General features: G+C 42.1%; 1 protein-coding gene across 4 annotated transcripts; it reads left to right on the top strand.

Annotated features, from left to right (window-relative positions):
• Nucleotides 1–786: 786 nt before the first annotated feature.
• PCNX4 (pecanex 4) lies at nucleotides 787–16,354 on the top strand. Of its 4 annotated transcripts, XM_085580934.1 has the most exons (12): nucleotides 848–945; nucleotides 3,399–3,450; nucleotides 4,098–4,824; nucleotides 6,497–6,676; nucleotides 6,765–7,279; nucleotides 8,079–8,179; nucleotides 8,328–8,450; nucleotides 8,670–9,033; nucleotides 11,768–11,871; nucleotides 12,303–13,339; nucleotides 13,841–14,027; nucleotides 14,341–16,354. In XM_085580934.1, exons 3-12 carry the CDS (start codon nucleotides 4,136–4,138, stop codon nucleotides 14,590–14,592), a joined length of 3,552 nt encoding a protein of 1,183 aa, XP_085437060.1. In that variant the 5' UTR covers nucleotides 848–945; nucleotides 3,399–3,450; nucleotides 4,098–4,135; the 3' UTR covers nucleotides 14,593–16,354. The 4 variants fall into 4 exon arrangements, with proteins under 4 accessions (XP_021410196.3, XP_077640039.2, XP_085437060.1 ...); XM_021554521.3 differs by lacking the exon at nucleotides 3,399–3,450 and having other exon boundaries at nucleotides 787–945; XM_085580935.1 differs by lacking the exon at nucleotides 848–945 and having other exon boundaries at nucleotides 991–3,450.
• Nucleotides 16,355–16,678: the final 324 nt, after the last annotated feature.

The raw sequence follows: 16,678 nt of genomic DNA, 5'->3' as shown, positions 1-16,678 counted from the left end.
GTACATGGTTTTAACAGCGATTAAGGCTTACATGTGTGCCCTGGTGTTAATACATTGAATGATACATTTTAGTCTTATTAGATATTAATTATATTATGCATGCTGACTCTAATATTCTTAGTGTTTAACAGGTGTAATTTAAGTGGTACTGCAGTATTTAGATTTGTAATTCAGTTTCCCACTGAATGTTCAATTTGACTTTACCTAGGAGAGAATGGATTTGGTTCTATCTGAGGCTAAAACCAGCGTTTGTGTTTTCAATTAGTTAACACATAAAGACCATTTATATTCAAGATTTAGGGAACTTTTGGGAGTATTCTGGTACGATGTGAGAACGCTGGTGACTTTCTCGCTCTCTTTTAACTAGGGAGTTAAAGGTGAAGGTGAAGCCAGGTGGGATCGGGATCTGCTTCCAAGGAAAAAGGACAGGATGAGAGGACAGAGCCTGAAGATGTACCAGGGGAGGAAAATGGGACATTGGAGGGATTCCTTCCAGGAATAAAGATGAGACATCGGCATGGGCTGGCCAGGGAAGCGGCGGAGTGGCGGCGCCCGGAGGTGTTAAAGAGTGGCCGGGCACGGAGTGCCGCGGTCAGGCTGGCACTGGGCTGGACCGGATGATGCCGGAGGCTTTTCCAGCCGGGTCCATTCTGGGCTGCTGTGGGGCCGTGCCCGCCGTGAGGGAGCGGGAGCACCGCGGGCCCTCAGCGCTCCGGCACCGGCACCGACACCGGCACCGCCGGGATCAGCGCCGGGATCAGCGCCGGAGCCATTTCGGCCCCACCGCCTGCCTCAGGCGGGCAAAATGGCGGCGGCGGCGGCGGGCGGGAAAAAGGGGCGGGCAGAGAACGGGAGCGCTCCGCCATCCTCCTCCTCCTCCTCCTGCTGCTGCTGCTTCTCCTTCTCCCAGCGCCGGCTCGGCCCCGCTCCGAGCCCGGGCCGCAGGTAGGTGCCATCCCCGCCGAGGGTTTGCCCACCGGCCCTTCCCCTCCGCAGACCGCAGAGGTGTTTTTTGTAGCCGCTTGGCGTTGGGTGTTTTTATTTAGCGCCTGCAGAAGAGCTGAGGGGAGCTGGGTGGGAGCTCCTCTGGTCAGGGGCACAGGTGCCTGCGGAGGAGGCGGCCAGCGAGCCTTCCCAAAGGTGATCCCGGGATGCTCATCCCATAACTGCATGGGGGGGTGTTGTCCTAAAATACTCTGTCCCTGGGGAATGGAATCAACGCTGTTCCGCCTGGCTCCTGCCTGGAAGCTGGCCTGCAGCACTGTGGGGTCTTTAGCCATGGATGCTCATCCAGGGAATCTTTAATCCCGTGTGTGGGCACGGGATGCATCTGGATTTGGTGGGATGCCACAGCCTCCCCCTCACCTCCCACCTGTTCCTCCAGCTTGGTTAGCAGGTGGTTTGTAACCCCTACCTTTAAACACCTGTAAAACCACTGAGATAAGGATTTTAAACCCTATGTGTTTCAGCTGCTTAGGTGGCAGACAGCTGTACCCATACTCTGTAATCTGCTAAAAATAAAAGCAAACTAAACTCAGCTGATCCATCATCAGCATGGTGTTAATTTAGACAAAAATTCGTGCCTTCCTGTGAATTTCTGCCTGAATAAAATTCGTGCCTTCCTGTGAATTCCTGCCTGAATTTGTTGCAAGGTTTGTTTTTTCCCCGCTGTAATAAAGGCATAACAAGATTGTTGCAGGGAAAACTTGTGAAGTGACATTATGGTGTTAAAGCACTTTTTCCATCCTTGCTGTGATAGTATCCAAGTGGCACAGATTCCCACCTCCATCCGTGATGAGAGACTGTTGTGTTAGGGGTTGTTTGGGTATCCAGGCAAGTTGTCAAAGTGGGGCCAGGCCTGTATGTCAGGAATGTGTATTGAAGCCAGGTCCTGTAAACACTCACAAATGTGTGGAGCCTTGTTGCTAGGGCTATGCACAGGAATAAGACATAGATGAGTCCCTCTTTAAAGTCCTGATGTGCTACCTGAGTAGTTGGAAGCCAGGAGAACAGCAGAGGGAAGAGTTTCCACAGTTAGCGAGCTTCAGCAAATAAATTCACCTATATTTATGGCTTGTTTTGGAGCAGAGCCAAGTGGAACTATATTGTTTATGTGTGTGGATTCTCGTGTCTCACACAAAGATGCCTATTGTTTACACAGAAACTGTAAGAGGAATGTTTTGTTAACATTTGGTTAGCAATATAAACTGACAAACACAAATGCAGGCTGGAACTTGAAACAAAAATAGTCCTTCTCAGAGCAGAAAACACAGCTGCCCAAAAACTGTTTTTCAAGGAAAATTCTCCACCTATTGGTTCTATATTTTCTTTTTAAACTCAGCTTCTGTCATTTCCATGCCTTTCCATAATTTCCATGCATTTCCATAAATCTTCTACTGCATGTAACTATCCCAGCAACTTAAGCTCCACAACCATGCACCCTCTAAACAGTGCTTATTTTGCTAAAGAAGATTGATTCAATTGTGATATTTTATAATTACATTTGAAATTTGTTTTTAGTTGGGTGTGTCACTGTTACGTTTTCTAATTCCTGAGCTGACTGGGATGAATTCCCCTCTCCGTTGTCAACATGTGTCTTTTCCATTAGTTCCAGTAGAGCTGACTGCTGCCTTCTCCTTATATTTAAGAAACTTTCAGTTGCTTAAAATAGTAGGACCAAAAAACCTGTGTTTTCAATATTTTGTTGAAAAAAACCCCAAAAAATTCACAGCCTGTATAAAGAGTAGTTACAGAGCCTGTGGGATCCTGCTTTCCATGATGGAGTGTATTGATTTAGTGGATGTAGAGTGCAAATTTTCAGTCATTATAATGCATAAAATCTCATTTGCACTGTTTCCAATTTCATTCCCCAATGGTCAGCATCTACCAACAGTTGAGTGACTGATACCTGTTTAAATAAATGGGCTGAATTGTTCTCAGAAGGGCTCAGGAATGTTTGGTATTGTAGAAAAAAGGGATCACAGTAGTTTGAGGACTCTATGGCAGCCAGATGTTTAATTTTTAATGTCTCACCATTGATGGCAATGGGTATCCATCACATTGTACAGCTCCAGTGGAAGAAAGTCAGTCAGAATTTCTGTCCTTGCACATCTCCTAATGCACACCATCTCTTTTTTAGAGTTATTATTAAATGACATTGACACTGCTGGTTTTGTGTTGGTTTTCTTGTCCTATTTCTTAGCTTGAGTACTTCTGCCTGTCATTCATAATTCTTGCTTTCAGGATTAGTAGCATAGAATTACATTTTAATATCATTGTTATCACCTTACATTCATTGTTTCTATGTGCCCTGATCCTCTCTAAATGAGTATTCTAACCTGTTTCTGTTTGATGGGTCATTTTAAATGTCTGTAGGTATCTTTTTTCCTTTGTTTCAGTTTTTTCCATTGTCACCAAGAGAAATATTGCTAATTCTGCAATAACTCACAAGTATGTGTTCGGTTTCTTGTTTGTTTATTTGTTTTATATGTTTTAGGAAGCAGAAAGTAAACTGTTTATTTTACATTACAGTGAGATCCTGTCCTGCAACTGGACTGTGTAGGGAGGATGGTAACAATGCTGATGTGGAAAACAGTTTGTAATACTTCTACTTAAATTCTTTTAACATATGTATGTTGAAAAAGCTTTATTGCATAAAGCTTTGATTTTTTTTTTTAATGGGGACCTTTGTGTGCCTGAGTCCCTGCACTTGTATGACTGTTCACTGGAATCACAGATTCTGTATACAGAGATCCTTAACAGGATTTGGAATTGGAGGTCTGTGGCAAGGTGTGATTAGAATCAGATTAAATGGGAAGAATGTCAGTTTTAAGAAGGTACTTTGCTGGGGAGATGTGTTGGTTTTGTCATCTCCCAAGAACAGGTTATATATTTTTATTTGCAACCCTCAGATGAAAGAATGTGTTCACATTTTAAAATCGATATTTGCTTATTAGTTGTATTCTGGGAAATTCTAACAGCACCATGTCAGAATACCACTGTAGCTTGGTAAATAAAAAAGAAGACACAAGAATTCCCTGGGTTCTGAGTTCCAGAATCAGTAATGTGTCCATGTATTCCTTCCTGTTCTCCTCCAGGAAAGATGATCCCCAGGCAGCATTCCTGAGCCACGAGGATGGGGCCAGATGTACCCCTGCTCAATGACTACAAGCAGGAGTTCTTCCTGAAGCGCTTCCCTCAGACTGTGCTGGGAGGTCCCCGGTTCAAATTAGGCTACTGTGCCCCTCCTTACATCTATGTGAACCAGATCATCCTTTTCCTGACACCATGGCTCTGGGGAGGAGTGGGAACACTCCTCTACCAGCTGGGAGTGATGAAGGACTTCTGCACCGCAGGGCTATCAGGAGGACTCATGTTTGTTACTGCACTTGCTCTTCAGATGACAAACCTCTATGCAAAGCAGAAAACAGTGACAGTAGAAAGAATGCAAATTCAGAATACCCTGACAGATGAAGATGAGTTTGAATTTTCCAGCTGTGTAGGTTCAGAGACAGTAAAATTTATTATTCCTGGCAAGAAGTACATAATCAACACTCTATTCCATTCCCTCCTGGCAGGGGTATTGTGTGGGCTGGGAACTTGGTATTTGCTGCCAAACAGAATAACCTTGTTATATAGCAACATTGGAGGAACAGTTGTGATCTTTGTGTTTGGATGGGTGACCATATGTATAGGAGAGTATTCATTAATCATAAACACAGCCACAGAAACAGCCACTTTCCAAGCACTGGATACTTACGAAATCACTGCTCTGATGAGACCTTTCTACATTTTTGTCTTTATTGCAGTGGATCTTGCACACAGGTAAATGTAATAATGCACTTAGCCACTTAAAGTGATGGTTATTCTGTGTATTTTTGATGGAAAAGTTTAAATTATTCTTCTGAGGAAAATTTATTTTGAGATTCTAATTAACTGTAGTAATTTCAAAGGAAGAAGATTGATGCATATATGATAAAAATTGAGGTTCTATGCTGTGGATAGATTTTCGTAAATCTATATAAGTTTTTATATAGATTTATAAAAAATTTTTATAGAATTCTAAGTAAACTAGGAAGAGCAGTTTGTAACAGATAGGTAAAACTATCTTCTACCATGTAATTTTTCATATTTTTTGTATTAGAAGCATTTGCATTTATATCCTTTTAGAGGATGGGTTTAAAAACACATGTTCCTGACCTGGAATCATAAATGTAAACACTGCAAGCTTCATGATTACTGGATTTATGTCCAGATTTCATCCTGGAATACTTCCTAATTTAAGCTCTGTAAAGTGATAACAGAGGCTTTTATACAACAGGCAAAAACAAAACGAAAGAAAAAACCAAAAACATCTGAATTTAGTTTTAATGAATGGATAAGCAAATGGGAATATTGCTGTGGCTTTGTGATACAGATTTTGAACTTGGATTTTTAAGTGCTTTTCCAATATGAAAAAGCTGTATCAGTCTACAAATTAGGAGAGTCACATTTCTGTTTTTCAGATGAGTGTCTTAGCTGAAGTATTCGTAGTATCAAGCTTGTAAAACAAGATGCTTTTAGATTCACTCTCTGCATTCTTTTTCCCTATCAGGTGATATCTATAGCACTTTGTCACATGTACATATTTTATGGGTGGGTTACTTCAGGTACATTTAAAAACAGTAGGTTTGAATTTGCTACTTTTGCACTGGGAGATGTCTTTGTTAATGATTTACCCTAATTGCCACTTCAGGTGAGGTATGAGAATTTTACATGTGGTCTTGGACTCCAAATTCTTCTATTCAATTTCCTGAGGAGAAGATTAAGACATTGTCAAAATTCCTGATAAAATTCCTCTGAGGCTTGCTTACTTATTAAAAAGGAGTGAGAAACCAAATATCATGGCAATCTACCTCCTTTAACTGGTAAACTACATATGGGTTACAATTTATTCAAATTTCTAATACTGATCTTTGTGTTTTTGCAGGAAGATTTTGACACTTTTATGAACAAAAAACTCTCTTTAGGAATATACAATGTTATCTGTACGTGTACAGGCAACATGCCAGTTCTTCCAATTTTAGAGCTTAGATCTTGGGCCTTGAAATTGCATAAAATTTTGCCTTTGTGTTTCTGAAAAAATTACTTTTCAATTTTTTGTTAAATAGTCAAGGCCTTGCTTGGAGCCTGTGGACCTGTCTTTTTTGCACAAGTATTTTTTTCAGTGTACTATCACAAGAGTAACAAAAATAATTGGGATAATTGCATCACTGTATTCATCTGAAGGCTTCAAATCTTTTAAATGAAAATTTAGTCTGTGTTCTAATTAATGTGTTACTTTCCCAAGCATAAATATATATCCTTGTTTTTCCTTTTAAAAGATACTCATTAGGTTTTATAGGTTGAATGTGTAAGGTTTTAACTTTGGGATTTGCTGTAGTAATTAAGCAGGAAGTCTTCCTAAACAGAAGTTATTTTTCCCTTCACAGTCAAATACATTTCTTCTTTTATCCAGGTTTGCTGTCAACGCACCCATTCTAGAGCAGACAAACCAGATTTTGCACATCCTGTTTCTTTTTCTGCCATTCTTGTGGGCAATGGGAATTCTGCCCCCGCTTGATGCACTTTTTCTCTGGGGAATGGAACAACTCTTGGAGTTTGGACTAGGAGGTTCACCTATGTCAAGTAACACAAAGTAAATGTTTATACAGTTGTAAAATATCTTAGTATTGTTTATAACCTTTTTCTTTTCAAGCAAATCTTGTTTATTTTCTCCTTCACAGGTTGTTAGTAATGTTTCTCATTTCTGCTGGAACAGCAATAGCATCGTATTTCATTCCCAGCCCCCTCGGTGTGATCCTCTTCATGACTGGACTTGGGTTCATACTGAGTCTTAACCTAAGTGAGATTGGGTTTGCCTTCAAACACACCACGATCAGCCATTTAGCCTCCAGCAAATCTAAAAACGCTCACAGAGGTCTTAGAATACAATTTGGGTGGAGGGAATTCATTTTCTATGTGACTGTGTTGACATTTGCTCTCACAGAAGCGAGCCTGCTGCATCAATTTGCAGGCTCCTCATCATTTTCCCAAGCCAGTCCCCAGGCCATAGCAAGTTACATTCTGATCCTGTTACTTGTAATTATGTGGATTCTTAGAGAGATTCAGAGAGTGTACTTGTTTGGAGTCTTCCGAAACCCCTTTTACCCAAAGGATGTCAGGACTGTGGCTGTGTTCATGGAGAAGCAAAGAAGGCTAATGAAAGTTGGTGTTGTCAGGAGGATTTTACTAACACTAGGTAGGAATACACCACTGTCTGTTGTTTGTTAGATGATGCTTGTAGGGAGATTGAAACTCTAGAATTGCTGTATGTGCAAGATTCTCTGAATGAACCAAGGGAAGCCAAATGGCTGGAAATACTTGTTGATGTCTTGTTAAATTGTGCATTGAGGTCAAAGTTACTGGTTCAGCATATTTGAAAGTGATTTAATTTATTTCTTTTATAGGGTTGAACCTAAAAAATTGAGCCTTTTAAAAGCCCAGCTGAGAAAGCCGGGCCTTTTAAAAGATTTTAGTTACTACTGCAGTATCAAATTTGAAAAGATGTACTTGGAAACAAAATTAATTGAAAGTCTTGAAGCTGACTAAATATTAGGTTCTTAGAGCTTGCTTGTAAAGAGAAGTGCCTCCTCTCTGGTAGGTTAGAGACAAATGCATCTACTTTGAGGAAATAAAAAATTGATTTAAATTACTTAATTTCATAAAGAAGCATTACTTTGGGAAAGTAGATTGATGATTGCTATTCCATGTTTATTTTTACTTACTTGAGTATTCTCTTTGAGAAACAAATAAAGGATAAAATAACTAATAGCAAGTAAGAGCTAAGCATCGATGTAAGTGATTGTTGTCCTGGGCCATTAGTGCAAATAAATTGTTTGATATAGTGGGAGTGTAATACAAAGAGGAGTTTGTGATAGTGAAGGGAAGGTTTCTCTTTTTTGTGCTGGGATTTCCATCCTGCAATAACACTGCTTACCTCTGTTGACTTTTGTTATGTTTTTGGAAGAAGGTCAGTGATTCTTTTATTTCAATTGCAGTGTCTCCGTTTGCTATGATAGCATTCCTGTCACTTGACCATTCGCTGCAAAACCTGCATTCTGTGTCTGTTTCCATTGGATTCACAAGGATGTTTAGGATGGTAATTTAAATTTTAAATATGTTAGCCTTAGAAATGTTTTTCTACATGACTTGAGAACCAAGGTGACCTGGAAGAAATATTCCAGGTCATGAAAGCAGAGATAAATTGGTATGTTTTTTAATGTATGCCTAACATATTTCTATTTTAGGTCTGGCAGAATACAGAAAATGCCTTACTAGACATGGTGGTTGTGTCAGCAGCACAAATGTTGGTGATTAATCCAGACCTCTGGTGGAACAGGAGCCTTGATACAGGAATCAAACTCTTGCTGGTAACGGTCATAATGTAAAATTAAGCAGATAATTGTTATCTGAAGTCTCTGTTTTTGTCGGAGAATTACAACAGGACCCAACAGTAGAAGCTAAAAACTGTACTTAGATATATTCTCACATCAGGCAATGATAGCCATGCTTCATTTCCTTAAAATTACTGTAGCTATGCCGAGTGTGCTGCTGGCAACAAACCGTGTGTTTCCTGCCCGGTGCCACAGGTGGGTCTCCTGCGGGATCGGCTGTTCCAGTTCCTGTCCAAGCTGCACTTCGCCATCGCCATCCTCCTGACCTCATGGACGGAGAAGCAGCAGCGCCGCAGATCCAGCGCCGCCCTGATCGCGCTCAACGTCGCCTTCTTCCCCGTCCTGCTGGCCCTGGTGGCCATCTCGGCGCTGCTTTCCTCGCCCCTGCTGCCGCTCTTCACGCTGCCCGTGTTCCTGGTGGGCTTCCCCCGGCCGCTGCGCAGCTGGCCGGGCCCCGCGGGCGGCACCGCCTGCGTCTGCTCCGACACCGTGTACTACCGGCAGCTCGTGCCCGGCCTGGCCGCAGCGCTGCAGTCCGCGCTGGCGGCCGGCGGCCTGGGTACGTACGGGCAGCGCTCTGAAATATTGCAGCTGAACAGTTCAGGAAGTGTGGTTTTCCACACAAACCCTTGGGATCGGATCCCTCCCAATGCCCCAAACCCCTTGGGATCGGATCCCTCCCAGCACCCTTGGATCAGATCCTTCCCAATGCCTAAAACCCTTGGGATCAGATCCCTCCCAATGCCCCAAACCCCTTGGGATCAGATCCTTCCCAACGCCCCAAACCCCTTGGGATACGATCCTTGCCAACGCCCCAAACCCCTTGGGATCAGATCCCTCTGAAGGGAGGAGAATCCATGGTTGTAAACCACATTTCACAGCATGGGTCAAATCTGATATTCAGAGATTGCTCAGGAAAAAGTGGTTACTTTTATCCTTCTTGTACAACCAACAGCAGGAGAAAGGGGAACCACTGCAAGTTGCAGCAGGGGAGGTTGAGGTTGGATACTGGGAAAAATTTCTTCACTGGACAAATGATTAAGCATTGGAACAGGTTCCCTAGGGAAGTGGTGGAGTCACCATCCCTGAGAGCATTCAAGAAACAAGTAGATGTAGCAGTTTGTGAAATGATTTCATGGACATGGTGGTATTCAGTCAAAGGCTGGGCTTGATGATCTGGGAGATCTTTTCCAGCTAATGATTCTACAATGTCTATTTGTTACAATCCTGTAAAAAAAACTCTTTTGTTACCTTTAAGGAGAAACTAAATGGTGATGAAACAGTATCAATCCTAATCTTTCTATGCTGAATAAAAAGGATGGAATGCATTGATCCCACCTAAATGTAGGCAGCAAATTGGGTTCTTTAGCCAGATATCATAGAGAATTATGTATGTCAGACTGCTCTCTGTAGGTCTGTCTGTCTCTGCATCAATCCCATTGCTCAGCATCCAAAAGGCGACTTTGTTAATTTGGCTGTATTAATTGGTTACAGTGAATATTGACTGGAAGTTTGGGAAATACATGATGTAGCCTAAGTAGCAGTAAACAGCTGAGAACAAACCCATTGATAAGATTCAATGTCGTATCTTGTGCAGACAGCTGGGGTAGGATTGTAGCAGCACTTATGGATTTACAGCCTGTGAAAGGTATTGTGATGTGGTTTTCACAGAATTACAGAGACAGAGGTGAAGAAATGCCCAGTCTTTTTCCCAGCTGGAGCCAGAGTAACTATTTTAAAATTGCAAGGCTGTTTTCTTGAGAAATAGACTTTGTGTAACCTAAATAATCAAAAGATTGTAGCCCTTAGACAAGAAGCAAATATTTACATAAGCCTCTTAGAAAATGCCTTATGGCTGGAAAAAGTGGCCTAGTGTTTGAAGGCAGTGGAAGTTAACCTTAATCATGCTTTTCTGAAGAATATATCCAAGTGCTTTACTAGGAAATATGTACTGCACTTTCCTCTCTGGTTAGAAAGAGGTACTCACTAAAACCAGGAAGTGTTTTTTCTCTAAAGAAGGATACTTCAGTTTGTCTACTGCATTAGTCCATTGTTTTATATTTACAATAGATATATTTATTATATTATTATAATATATAGCTATATATCTCTTATATCTATCTATATTATAGATATACATATTATAATAGGGTTTTTTTCCTAATTTCCATCATGACTCTGGTGGCATGTATGCCGTAGAATAAATAATTTAAAACACTAGTCTTGAGGGGTAAAAAGTCTCTTCTTTAATGGGAAAATCTGTGAATGAATGTCTTGAAGCAAGAAAAACTGTGGTGTTCTCAGATGAGTTCAAAGGGAAACAATACCACTTTGTGTGTCACTAATTTAAACCCATAGGTTTTTTTTGTATAAAGGAGTTTTAGTAGCTTTAACAGCTAGCAAGAAAGGAATTAAAGTCTTTGCAAAATGTTAGCAAGAAAATGCACTTCATTAGCTCAGTGGGATAGAAAAGGTTACTTAAATTTTAACTACAGCTTAATGGTTGGTTTCACTGATTTCACCTTACAACATTTTAAAACTAAAATGCTGTGCAAGTGAGTGGTCACCAGACATGAGTGACAGCAGAAGCAGGTCATAAACTGGCAGCAAACATCACCCTTAAGAACGCTTCTGTTCTTAAGCATTGTGTTTTGAGGATTGACATTCAGCTATAGTTCAAATACAGTATAACTACCAGTTCTTAGGAAATTTGGCATTGCTCTTTTTGTGACATAAGTGAAAGAAAAAAAAAGTTTGGGTTGGTTGTTTTTTTTTTTGAGTACTAAAATTTGCTGTTGTTCAGGACCTGATTTTCAAATTCCAGTTCAGTTATATTTTTATTTCTCTGATAACAAGTAAACTTCCTACTCCACAGCAAATTGGGCCATTAAGAAACTCCTTTGCTATATCATAATTCTTTAACGTATTCTGAGTAAGAAGGACTTTAGGTCTCCAGAGAGCACTCCAGTGGGAATTATGTGGTTGGAAATGCAGCCAAAAATGATCTTTAATCATGAAAGTCATCTCTGCAAAGGGAATTGAGGGTGGAGTTGTTTAACCCTGGTCTGGTGTGAATAATGTAGTCCTGCAGTTGTGTGAGGTTTTCCAGCTTTCCACAGCTTTTTTAAAGCTGCAATTTCAGCCATTTTTTCCAAGATTCTAAGGTGCTAGTTAGCCAGTGTTAACTGATTGTGATGTTCGATGCAGAAATATTTTGTGTTTGCTGGTAAATCCTTTCATTGGCATGTAGGAAAGGTAATAGGTAGTTTTTGTTGGTTTTTTTTCTTGCCTAGGTCTCTCTCTGCCTGGGTCGCATTACTTGTGCCGCTTTCAGGACAGGTTGATGTGGATATTGGTGCTGGAAAAAGGCTTCACGTACTGTGGTGTTAACATTAAGGTAATTGCATACTGAGCACTGAGATGTTGATGTTTGAAAATAGTGCAAACATTTTGCTGTGTGACATTTCAGCAATGTAACTGATTTACATTTAATTTTCTAAGATGAGGGTTGTACTAATTAGTCGTGCAATTTACATGAGTAGCAGATGTGAATTTTTTTATCATTTAGCTTCTGACAGAATATCTTTAATAAGCTGGGTAATAAGATCTGCATGAGGCAAAGATTTATTTAAGACATTGATCTGTGCCTGATATTGCAGTGAGTGTTTTGTTATTGCTGTTCTCTCTAGACAGATTTGTAGATTCAGTTGTGGAAATATTGACAATCATGTTGTTCAGAATAATTCTGTTGCAAGCAAACAGCTTGCTAGCATTTAAAGTTATGTCCTGGTGAAGACTAACAGGAAGCTGTTTTCATGTGTGCTTTAGGGGCTGGAACTGCAGGAAACATCCTGCCATGCTGCTGAAGCTCACAGAGTGGATGAAATCTTTGAAATGGCCTTTGAACATCAGGAGCACACAAGGATTCTGTCTCCCAATCCCCATTTTGGACACATCCTGACTCCCTGTACTGTTGTTCCTGTGCGGCTGTATTCTGATGCCAGGAATGTGTTATCTGGAATAATTGATTCCCATGAGAATTTAAAGCACCTGAAAGATGATTTTGTTAAAGTGCTTGTATGGATGCTTGTCCAGTACTGTTATAAAAAATCCAAGACGTGGGAAGGCCCAGGCAGTGCCAACAAGAACAAACAAGGATCGTTTCCAGAAAATTGCCACAGTGGTGCAGTGAAAGGATCCAGAGCTCTGAGGGAAGAAGACAGCTTTAGTGTTGATTCAGTGGAGGACTGGACTGATGATAGTGACATTTTTGATTTTGAACCCAGTAGCAGAACGAGAGACAGAAAAGAGCCCAGGCAGCTGGGACTGACACCAAAAGTGCACTTGTCTATTCCAGGGTCTATAGAAACACAGAGCCAAGATTTCCTACAAGAAATGTCTCCAGAAGACAAATTAAACAGGGCTGTGGTGCTTGGACTGCCTGCTGTGGACAAAGGGAAACAGCCAGAAGTTTTACCTCCTGTAGAATTCAGTTGCTCCTACTCGGAGCTGCTGAGCATCCCTGAAGAATGGAGAACAGCGCCAGTGCCTTCTTCCAAAGTCAGTGAAATGAGGCAGAGGTTTCCAGAGGAATGGTACCACTTTGTTTTGAGCCAACTGGACTTTTTTCATCTGAAAGAGAGGCCTTCCAGTTTACTCACAGACCTTATGAAAGATAAAGCTCTGAAAGACCTATACATCCACGGGGTGCTGTCATGTTTCTTTGGTCTGTTTGGCCTGGATAACGCCGTGCCTGCCCCTCGCCACGTCTTCAGGGCGTACACTGGTGGCATTCCTTGGTCTGCTGGCTTGGACTGGCTAACAGGCAAACCAGAGCTCTTCCAGCTGGCATTAAAAGCATTCAGGTAAAAGAATACTGTTTCCTGAGATTAAAAATTTACATAGAGAAGTGTCACTTCAGTAATGTTTTGTTAAACCCATATAGTTTATATTTATTTGTGGGGTTTTCGTACATAAATACTGCCTGTGACTCCAGGCAGTGAAGCCTGTGGTGTGGAGGTTCTTCTTTCTTCTCCACAGCAGCTGCCTCCAATCTGCTGTGTTAACTGGGGGAAAACAACCTATTTTCATTATCCCCAGGTCTCAGCAGTTGTGCTGGATTTAGATATTTGGCACTGTCCATTATCAGGCAGTGGGGAAGTGTTGGAGGTGATGAGAGGTGTTTAAGCTGATGTGTTTTACATATGGGTGAGCTAAAAGCACACTCAGACTGACTGGCAGGGACTCAGCTGGCAAGCAGTGACTGACAGAGTTGGTGGAGCCTCTCCACCTTGTGTGGCCTGAAGAGCCTTTCTCCCTCCTATCTTTGCCACACAACTGACTGTGTGATGTTCTGCACCTTTCAGATACACCTTTAAACTTATGCTAGACAAAGCCAGCCTGGGCCCAGTGGAGAACTTCAAAGAGCTGGTGAATTACCTGGAGGAATACGAAAGTGATTGGTACATTGGGCTGGTGTCAGACCTGGAGTGGCAGCAAGCAGTTCTGCAGGAAAAGCCATACCTGTTCTCACTGGGGCATGACCCAAGCATGGTAAGGAGAAAAATTACCAGGTCTAAGTTTGGGTTTCTTTTTCACTGTTCTTTTTTTCCCCCTTGCAATTGTGTTCTAAAACATGAAGGCTCTTCATGGTTGGTGTGTACTAAAGAGGATCTGGCACCACTGTTGTTGAAAACCCCACTGCACCATTCTTCAGATCCAGTAGTATTTCCTGATTATATTCCAGTGGAGGAATTGAACTGAGGGGACTGGTTTATACTTCGCTGTGTTTAAAGTGTTCATGGAGTGCAGCTCTTGTCTCTTCTCAGGCAATGTACTGGACATCTTGATGTGTTTGTTCTTGTAGGGAATTTACACGGGGCGAGTCCTCACTCTGCAGGAGTTGTTAGTCCAGGTGGGAAAGCTCAATGCTGAGGCTGTGCGAGGGCAGTGGGCCAACCTGTCCTGGGAGCTGCTCTATGCCACCAACGATGACGAGGAGCGCTACAGCATCCAGGCACACCCGGCCCTGCTGCGCAACCTGACCGTGCAGGCGGCCAACCCGCCCCTGGGCTACCCCGTCTACTCCTCGCAGCTCCTGCAGCTGCCTCTCTTCTAGGCTGTGCTTTTCTCAGTAATGGCTGTTACTGGTTTGTCTTTTTCCTCTGCCTGTTGGAATCAAATCCCTGCTCCCTTGTGTGCTGCAGATCAGGTGTTACTCTCAGGGTCCGGTGCCAGGACAGCATAGAGGTGTCCTTGGCACAGAGGTGGTGCTGGGCAGAGCCTGCAGCAGGCAGATAGCTGGGGACTGGTTTCGTGCTGCTGGAACACACAACACCATTGCCTGTGTGACTGACGAGCCACATGCTGAAATTCTCCAGCTTAAAGAAAAGCAACATAATTCTTATCATGACTATAATTCTGATCATTAACTATTTTTGGTGCATTCTGATTTACTTTTACTTCTTTTTTTTTCCCTTGGACAGGTGACTTGCACTGCCAGTCAAGTTACAACTTCTTGTAGTGTTATCAACCCTAGAGTTGGCAATCAAAGTGTACATAGGACTATTTATATGAATTTTTTTATTCTGGCCATTTTATATTGGACTGTGTTCAGTTCTAGCAGTTATTACATGACTTTCACTGTTCTTCCTTATGTGTAGTAAGTTATCAGCCATGCTTTAACTAAGTGCTAAAGGACAATTTTTACCAAACTACTTGTTTTGGTAAAAAGAATTTATATAAACCAGTGTGTGCTCTGACAATGTAAATAATCAGGGGACAGATGAAATTGTAAGGACAAATGGTATGATTTCATCTCCTTCTTCCAGTATCTATATATATGATATATATTATATACATCTGTATATAAATGTTATTACTTGCAACCTCTCTCCACCTCCCTAACCAGTCTTCCACAAATGCAGTGAGAGCTTGATGATGGGGGGGTGGGTGGAAATCCAGCTGTCTGTGCCAGAAGTAATTTAGGTTTTTAACCTCACTACAGTCTGGAACAGACTTGGACAGCTGGTTTGTAGCATTACAGGTCACCTTGAAAACAGGTCCAGTTTCCAGTGGCTCATTTATTCTGTTCACTACCACCAGTCTTAGCATGTAACTGTTTTCTCAGCAAGTCCATGCTTACACTGTAGGCAAATGCTGAGCAGGGAGTAGGTAATTGTATTTCCTAGTCCTACAGAATCAATATAAATCAGACCTGCTCCATAACTGAAGCAGTACTAGTTTGGATCAATATAAATCAGATCTGCTCCATAACTGAAGCAGTACTGGTTTGGAACACCCAGCCTTGTCTGAGCCTGAGCACATTTATTAGGTTTACTCCTCACCTTTAAGACATTTTGTCTCCTATGAAATTTGCACATAACCTTGTCCTTGGCTGCTGGGTGTTCCTTTTGATAGTGGCCAGAAATGGTTTCTAAAAACTATGCAAGTGGTGTAGTGGGTTTCCAAAGCAGGTTGGTGCCACACTGGTGCCACATGTCTGAGCTGCATCTGGAAATACAGAGCCATGGAAGTGATGTGGAAGGGGCTTGTAGAGAGCACCTATTTCAACTCCCTCTCACAAGGAGGCAAATGTTTACTCTGATTTAAAACTTACAAGGCAAGGAGTGTCATGAATTCCTCAAGCAGTTCACTCCAGTTCTTTGCTGCTCTTGCAGCAGCTGGAAATTTGGAGCAATTTCCTAAATCTAATTAACCCTCCCTTGCCCCATTGTAAATCTCTTACTACTTGTCTTCCGTATGGTCACAGGAAAATTTAATTATCCATTTTTGCAGCAATCCTTACTTGAAGATGGCTGTAATTTCTGCCCTCATCCTTTGTCTTTTGTAAACTGAATAAACCAGTTGAGAAAAAGCTGAAGAGAGATGTGATCCTTTTCCCTTCCTTTCTCTGGGTTCTCTCCATCTGCTCCCCAGCCTTGAGGAGAGCTGCTGATAACTGGGCCCAGTGTTCCAGCAGAGATCCTGATTGGCACCAGATGGAGCAGCACAATTAGCAATGGGCAGAGTTCCTGCTGGAGCACAGGAATGTGGAGCTGTGCCGTGCTGCCCTGCCACATCCTGTCCCCTGCTGTCACAGGCAGCATGTCCCACACCCCATTCACTGCTCACGGAGCCCTTTGGCACAGCCCAGGCTGTTCACAGCCCGGAGTCACAGTGCCCTCACCTTAAACTTGTCTGCA

This window comes from Lonchura striata, chromosome 5 (assembly GCF_050655825.1).
Source record: "Lonchura striata isolate lonStrDom1 chromosome 5, ASM5065582v1, whole genome shotgun sequence".
NCBI classification, from domain to species: Eukaryota; Metazoa; Chordata; class Aves; order Passeriformes; family Estrildidae; genus Lonchura; species Lonchura striata.
Note: the sequence above shows the minus strand (reverse complement) of the source record. Positions and strands in the feature narration are given on the sequence as shown.

Excerpts from the sequence above, each read along its gene's own strand:
- PCNX4 (XM_021554521.3), top strand. The coding sequence starts at position 4,136 with ATGGGGCCAGATGTACCCCTGCTCAATGACTACAAGCAGGAGTTCTTC. Across the intron at positions 11,872-12,302 it reads ACTGTGGTGTTAACATTAAG|GGGCTGGAACTGCAGGAAAC; the intron begins GTAATTGCATAC and ends TGTGTGCTTTAG. Across the intron at positions 14,028-14,340 it reads TGGGGCATGACCCAAGCATG|GGAATTTACACGGGGCGAGT; the intron begins GTAAGGAGAAAA and ends TTGTTCTTGTAG.